This window comes from Carassius carassius, chromosome 4, assembly GCF_963082965.1.
Source record: "Carassius carassius chromosome 4, fCarCar2.1, whole genome shotgun sequence".
In the NCBI taxonomy this organism is placed as follows: Eukaryota; Metazoa; Chordata; class Actinopteri; order Cypriniformes; family Cyprinidae; genus Carassius; species Carassius carassius.
Window position 1 is genome coordinate 34,223,112 of NC_081758.1, and position 8,214 is coordinate 34,231,325.

At 34.8% G+C, this 8,214-nt stretch overlaps 1 protein-coding gene across 1 annotated transcript; it reads right to left on the reverse strand.

Moving 5' to 3' along the window:
- Nucleotides 1-1,696: 1,696 nt before the first annotated feature.
- On the reverse strand, nucleotides 1,697-7,888 carry LOC132139892 (chemerin-like receptor 1). The gene is made up of 2 exons (XM_059548583.1): nucleotides 7,782-7,888; nucleotides 1,697-3,413 (listed from the first exon to the last, which is right to left on the reverse strand). The coding sequence occupies exon 2, from the start codon at nucleotides 3,401-3,403 to the stop codon at nucleotides 2,381-2,383; it is 1,023 nt and encodes a 340-aa protein (XP_059404566.1). The 5' UTR covers nucleotides 3,404-3,413; nucleotides 7,782-7,888; the 3' UTR covers nucleotides 1,697-2,380.
- Between the last annotated feature and the right edge of the window lie 326 nt (nucleotides 7,889-8,214).

Consider the following 8,214-nt stretch of genomic DNA (forward strand, 5'->3'; position numbering starts at 1 on the left):
TTTCTTCTGTTGAACACAAAATAAGTTATTTTGAAAATTTTAGTATACAAACAGTTGATGGGCACTATTGGCTTCCACAGTAGGAAAAAGATTATAATATGGAAGTCAATGGTGCCCATCAACTGTTCAGATACTAACACTTGTGTGCCTACTGGGGTGGTGGAGGGATGCTAAAAACCTATCAAGGAACAGAGGTAAGTCTGCTGTGTATATATACCTCTAATCTTGTTAATTGATTTGATTACTGAATGTGCTTCTCTCATGGTAATTAGGTTAGTAATAACAGGAGGTGATGAACGGCGGCCACATATTATGGATAGTGTAAGCAATACATCATGCCCATATGAGAAAACAGTGGCAAAGCTGGTGTTCAACACAGAAGGCAACAGAAGGGAGCAGCTGGAGCATTTTATGTAGGACAGAACACTGTTTTGAAACAGGAGCTGCTTATATTGCATGAGCGAGTGAGTGGCTGAAACACTTTAAACTCTATACATGATCAGCGCTCTGAGGCAGGGAGCTGCATATTATGAGAGTGAGAGAGTGGCCAAAGCTCATTTCATTATGGAAGACAGAAAGCTGTTCTGAGGCAGGGGGTTGTTTACTGCTTATGAGTGAGCAATCAAAGCACTTCCTGCTCTGTGCATAGCAGGTCACAGCACTAAGATTTGTGCAAGAGCACAGGAGACTGCTGCTCTAAGACAACAGACTTTTAATTGTGTTCTTGAATGAGTGACTGGATTTTTTCCCATGCTCTGAGTCTGACCACAACTAGCTGCTATTTTGAGACAGAGGGTTGTTTATGCCGTGTGGCAGGAATTTTGTCTTTTGAACTCAACAGACTGCTGCACAGAGACAACGGCTGTTTATCTGGTGTAAGTGCCGGGAATTTGTCTTCTGAACACGACAGACTGCACTGAGACAGTGGGTTCTTTATATTGTGTCACGTGAATGAGGAGTTGAAATTATCTGTGCTTTTTACATGGCAGATTGCCTGCCCATTAACTATAAAGATTTCTCTTGATACATGACCACAAGCTGACTAGCTACTTATTCAAATACTTTATTATCTCTTAATCTTAAAACAGTAACATTATAATTAAAATGACAGATTATTTAAATAGCTCTTTGTGCAACAGGATATTGTTCCAGAGCAGAGAAATAGTGCTTTAATATTATTTGTAATCCAGCCAATGCAACCCCACCTAAAAAAAATCAAAAGGAAGAAGCCTTGGGTGGAACAAACATCACATCCTCCTATTGAAGTTATATAAAACCGACACGAAACGAAACTTGCGACCACCATTTTTCTCTTTTGTCAAGTCACCTTTATTTATATGGTGCTTTATACATTAAAGATAGTGTCAAAACAGCTTTACACAGTTAAACAGGAAAATTATGTTTCAATAATGAGAACAAAATAAAGTTCTGCTGTAAACCAGCTCTAAAAAGAGGACAATAGTAAACTGTCAAATCCAGGTGATTATGGTGATCTCGGAATAAGAATGAAAGACAGACTAATATTAGCATAGATGCCATTCTTCTTACTATGTTACAAGTACATTGGGTGTCATGGGAAGTGTTCATGGTTCCAGTTGACCTAATGCAGCCAAACAATCCTTTAATGGATTAGAATGATAGAAATGTGATAGTGTTTTGTGTATACCAGATTAAAAATATGGGTCTTTAATCAAACAGTGCAAGGAACTGGCCTAATATGGTCATACTTCTTTTGTTTAGGTGTTTTGTAAAAACATAACATATGAAAATACATAATCTGCATTATATTCATTACATTGTAACCATATAAATGCCTAAAAACAAATACTTGCACATTCTTACATTTATAATAAAGGGAAAATTACACTATTATGACAAAACAGAAACAATACTATGACACACCATCAATTAAAAAATGGCTTCAAATGGTCCTCTATATGAGCTTGATACAACAGGATATAAAACTTGGGATAATAGTGTTTCTGTAGCAATGCTTATTCTAGCGATGTGGTTATACTTTTGGTTAGTGTATACATCTGATGCATTTTTCAACAAAAGCAGCATATAACTTGAAGCAAAGCATGAAAGTGGACAAAACACGACCAACATTCAGAATACTCTTAGTATTAAAAGTTTGGACTTTTCAGGTGTCAGTTTGCATCCAGAAATTACAACCATGCATTTTGGTGGATTCTCTTCATTGTTGTGATATGGCTCATCCATCAATTCTTGCTTATCCTCTGTAGGAGCGCAGGGTGGCTGGAACCTATCCCAGCATCTATTGGGTTAGAACGGCAGAAGAAACACTGGACAGATGACCTGTCCATCATAGGGAAAACTCTCATTCTCATTCACTTCACAGTCAAGTAGTGTCTCCAATTCAACTACGAACACCTCCACACAGACAGACCCTCTGGCTTATTTGCAACCTGATGCCATTATAATCCTCCATTCCATGATCTGGGTCATGTGTCATCCAGTTCATTTTAATGCTGCCTCCGAATAACAGATAGATGAGTGGGAAGATACAACAGTGGGCTATGGCCATTGCAGTAGCTCCTGGAAGTCCATATCTCAACATATTTGAACCCAAGCTCTCATTTACAGTGGCTTGAAGCATGGTTAAGACGATTTGAGGGCCCCAGAACACAAAGTAGGAAATCTTTATAGCACAGATTATCTGTGCCTGCTTCTTGCAGTCTTGACATGTTCTTTGAGCTGATGCCAAATAGCTTAAAAACATTATCAAAGCTGGCACGAGAAGCCCTAAGAGAAAGCGCATGACAACAACAGTCTTCAGCCTTATAATGCCGTCTTGAGTTGTTTTTGCTTTGTCCAAGTCATAATCATCAATGCACTGAGAAGATCGGATCTCTCTGGAGAACAATGAAGGACATGCCAAGACTGCTGCAATGGTCCAGGAAAATGAAATCAGAATCAGGTTACAATTCTTGCACTTTTTAATGCACGCGACTTTTGAAAAAGTAGAACTAATGCTCCAGAAACTCAGCATGGCTGATGTGGAGAACATACTGCCGTAGGTGATATAGGATGACAGCTTGCAGCTTGGACTTCCGTAATTCCATATGAAGTTATTGTAAGCATACAGGAACTGAAAAACAATAGATATGCAGGAGACGAAGTGTGTTAAAGCCAATGCCATAATCCAAGTTGCAACTTTTGGGGAATTCTTGTTTTTTAGGCAGCTGATGAAAATGACGATGAAGTTGAGGGTGACACCAAGGATGAGGACAATAGAATATATAATTAAGTAGGTCATCCTGATCTCATGTTGGTACTGCTTGGTTATATTTCCTGATACATTCTGATACATTTCTGTCTTTTTGTCTTTAATTTTTTCAATGATTGAATCATAGTCAGTGCTGTTGTCGTCTCCAGACATTTTGTAAAGCCTGAAACAAAAATATATGGATTATTGTTTTACTGAGAAGAATACACAGCCCATGAAGAAATGTATAGAAATATATATATATACTGTAAAAAAAAGTCCGCAAAAATACTGTACAATATACCGTAATAATTTAAATGAATTGTCCGTATTTTCTTTTTACAGGCGTTTCTCCATATTTTTTTATTACGCTTTGCATTGTGGGTAAAAGAGGCTCAGACGATAATTGGTGCGAAACCAGTGCTTGAGCAGGCGCCATTATTCACGAAGATAGTCTCGGTCAAAATCTCATTTTAAAGTCGGATTTAGGATTTTGAGAATGGTTCTTACACTTCCTTTGAAAATTATTTATTATTATTTATATATCGTTAACTTAGTTGCTGCTTGGCTTGTTTGGCAAATGAATGTCGGAGCCGTCGCATTCAACATTTTCAGCATACCGTCACATCTTAACGTTACTCGACGTAGAGGTACGTGTTACAGTGCTCAGTTTTAGTTTTGTTTAGTTTTTATTGTTGTTGATGCATTGTAACGTGTTTGTTAATGGGCGTGTCGTAAGGCATATTAACGTTTCTGAGGTGATATTGAGCAGCTGTTAAAACGTTAAATCTGAATGGCAGTACAACTGTGTTTACAGCGTTATATGCCTTCAACAGGAGCAGGCAGAGTAACTGTCAAGAAAAGAAGACACCATTAACGTTACAACTTTTTATTTAAAAGAGATTTGATGGTGTTTCTGTTTCTTTTCATTTTTGGAAAAAGTAGTTTCCTCAAACGGGCACATGGCAACAGATACTAAAAGCACACAAACATGATTGTATAGATTGTATAGTTCTCTTAGTTTAACATTGAAATGTCAGGCATGAGTGCATTAATCGTCGTTCTTTATTTTCAAATGCTGTACAAGCTTTTTTTTTCTTTTCTTTTTGATGTCAATTGTAGATGCAGATAATTTAGCATGAAAAAAGGTTAGTTAATCTAACTAGGTTTAGTTCACCCATAATATTATATGAAAAATCTCATTCCAATCCTGTTAGACTTTTGGTCATTTTTGGAACACTAATGAAGGTCCTTTTTAATGAAATCTGACAGCTATACTGTATTGGACTTTGAAATGGTAGTTGCATAGGCTGTCAATGAAGGGACAGAAAGCAGAGATTTCATTAAAAATACTCTTCATTTGTGTTTCAAAGATTAATGGAAATCATATAAGGGAGAGTAACTGATGTCAGAATTTACATTTTGTGCTTTTAAATAATGTTGTGTTCTATAGAAAAATGGTGTCATTTCACTTGACTATTGACTATAAGTCTGTAGCAATTGTTAATAATGACAGCCCTGTCTTTGTATAAATGTTTACCCCATGTATTTGAAAATGTTTATCTTTGTGACCACTATTTGGTGCAACACCAATATTGTACAAGTACCTGCTCATATTTTCTTTTTCTGCATTTTGTTGTTTAAAACTTAAAAGTGTTCTATAATACAAACATTTTCAGTGGTACTTTTCACATTGTTAAATTAATTGATGTCATAATATTTTTATGTTTAAGGCAAATAAAAGCTACTAAATGCATTTTTAAGAATGTTCACATGAGGTAAAAATAAACCATGTTCAATTTGTACACATTGTGCTGGATTTATTTGCTACAAAATATAGGCTTATGCTATACATTTTTAACGGACTTTCTGTTTATGGTACGGAAGAAAATGTTAATCTACAGAATTTTCCGTTTTAATATTGAAGGAGGTGTCCGTAAATTGCCGGAAAATGTCCTGGTAATTTTCTGCCAGTACATTATCCGTTTTTTTACGGTATTGTTTTTTACAGTGTATATATATGTGTGTGTGTGTGTGTGTGTGTGTGTGTACAGTGGTGGCCAAAATGATTAGAACACTAGTATTTTCACCAGCTAAAATTCAGTTATTTATATCTATTTATCTAAGTCAGTTATTTTCTGTTGACATTTCCAAACATTCATTTTGCTATTAATTGTAATAATCCAGTGAGAATTTGATTCTGACAGCAGCCAGTTCTCCACACAGAGATCTGATCTCACCATAATCCAGTCTGTCTGGAATGACATGAAGAAAAAAAAAACTGAGAAAGATTAAATCTAGAAGGCAACGTCTCCAAGATGCTTCAAGAGACCTACCTTTTTATGTACTGACACAATATAGAAAAATATAGAAATAACTGACTTTAGCTGTGTATATACTCGCAGATTCCAAATTACATGACAAAAATTGTAGTTTGTAATGTAATCCATTACATTACACATTTCAGGTAGTATAATCAGATTACTTTTAGATTACCTTTGACTTTAATCACTTATCACGTTGATTTTAAATAAGATAATCTTTTACCTTATTTATTTCATAAAATTCATAATAAATAAATTAATAATTTCAAAATAACATAAAAAGAAATAAAACGTTTCCTACATTTTTTTTAATTATATCATTTTTACCTGCCTACCATTAACCAATGTCAGAGAAAGGTAAAAAAAAAAAAAAAAAAAAAGGAAATGTGATATTTATTTTTTTAATATTTATTTTAAAATCTCAGGGGTATTTTAATTAAATATATTAGATGAAAGATATTCAGCAGACAAAAAAAAAGTTTGGCAGTGCCTGCATTATGTAAATAAGAAAATATGAAATTGAGTTAATATAAGCAATAGAATATTTTAAAAAGAGACATTTAAAGATGAAAAATATGAATTAGAAGAATTGATAAATTAGCCTACAGGTATGAATAACTTATTGCTATTGTGTGAATAATATGTAGCCTATTCATGTAATCCATAAAAAAGTAAAAATGTAGTCTGATTACGAGTATTTTAAACTGTAAATCAATCTAATTACAAGTACTTATTTTAATTTTTTTTTCATCTGATTACATTATCCAGATTAGCCTACATGTGATCATTTCAGCTCTGTAGCTCGTCACCGATGTTATCGCTAAGACGTGCTCGTGCGTGGCCGCAGAGAAATATTAATAACATGCCGCGCACAGGACGCGCAACAATGAGTTGGGAAAGCCATTTGATTGAATTTTCGTATTTTTCATTTAAACAGAATAAGTAGCCTACTATATGTGCGCCAAGTACTATATTCTGCCGAATACTTTAATGGTTGAGGATGAAATGGCTCAACACGGTAGCAAATGCTATGACATATGAAATAAAACTTGAGTTAAGTGGTGGAAATAGCGGATGCTGGGCACAAAACGGCAAAAAAAAAATTACAGTCACACAAAAGTGTAATAGTGTGCCGCTCTCTCGCTCTCTCTAGCTATATATATTGTTATACACTATATATATATACACACACACACACAGACGCACACGTACACGCACACACACACACGCGCGCGCACACGCACACACACACACACACACACACACACACATATTATAAAGAACTCAACTGTGCTGCTTTAGATTTATTTTTAATAAAATTGAATAGAGATTGTATTCACGGTAACAGCACTGTTAAAAATATTTCTCAGGTAAAGTAAAATGTGCATTAAGTAACATCAGGGTAAAATAAAATATAAATAAACACATTAAAATAAACAGTTACACTTTTTGTGTGTGCACTGTTCAGGGGTGCGTTTCCCAAAACAATAGTTGCTAACCTGTTAACAACTTAGTTGGTTGGCAATAGGAAACTGAATTGCAACCAACAAAGTTGCTAACTTAGTTATGGTTTTGGGAAACGCACCCCTGGTCTGGCGTAAAAATGTGGCAGAGATGTCCTGCCAGTAGAGATTTTTTTTTTTAGTAGAAAACAGCTGTGTGATGATTTTTCAAACGTCTTTTTTATCCAAAAGATAAATAAGCACCAGGCTTAGGGAATAAATTACAGATTTTTTTTTTCTATGTTTTCCTTTAAGAAGGGGGGTGGGTCTGTTTTCAAATGAGGCACCAGTGAAAGCATGGGCTTCTGTTCTCTACTATACTAAAGCATAAACATCTTATATAACAGACTTCTTATGTTACAGTCAATCAAATTTAAATCTGACACTATCGTCAGTGATGAATCTTACATTATAGTCAATGCAAAACATTTAATTAATCGCAAGTAAAACTGTAGTAACTTAATTACTAATTAATACATTTAAGTATTAAGAATGGAAAATATATCTCCAAAACAAACATAAAAAGAATTAGGGCGCAAGACAACACTGCATTAAAATAAATAAATAAATAAATTATATTGAATTTATTTATTCATTTATTTGCACACGATTTACTTGTGAAATCGAGTTAACTCTGCATGTCTTGCAGAAAAGATCTTACATTTTCACAAAAGAATGTAGTTTGAATGCTTTGCTTCCTGCATACTTTGTGCAAAATGTTCTTACCTTAGACAGCAAACGAGCAGAGTGAAGAAAAACAGAAACGTGTGCCTGCCAGTGATAACGATGTAGCCTACTGAATGTGAAAGTAAAAAGCTTCTTTTTCCTGAAACCACGTGAATGTTTTCGTCAGCGGCAATTTGAGCTCAACACATTGGTTCTGGACATATTCCAATGGTTTAAATAGTCCAGTTCCTGAATAATGTTGTTACACGACCAGGGGTGGTACATGGTGTCCAGGGCTGGCACCGGTGTGGTGCGGAATTCTGCACCCCTGCCAGATTATGCACCCCTACCCCGCACCCCCATACAGAAGTAACATAGAGTGAAATGTATTAATAATACATATATTTTCATATATTTAAATATCTTAAATTCAAATAGAAGAAAATATATTTTTATAAAATATATTTAAATATATGTTGACTTATATTTTAAA

Bases quoted from the DNA above. Each gene is read 5' to 3' on its own strand.
- LOC132139892 (XM_059548583.1), bottom strand. From the start codon at position 3,403: ATGTCTGGAGACGACAACAGCACTGACTATGATTCAATCATTGAAAAA.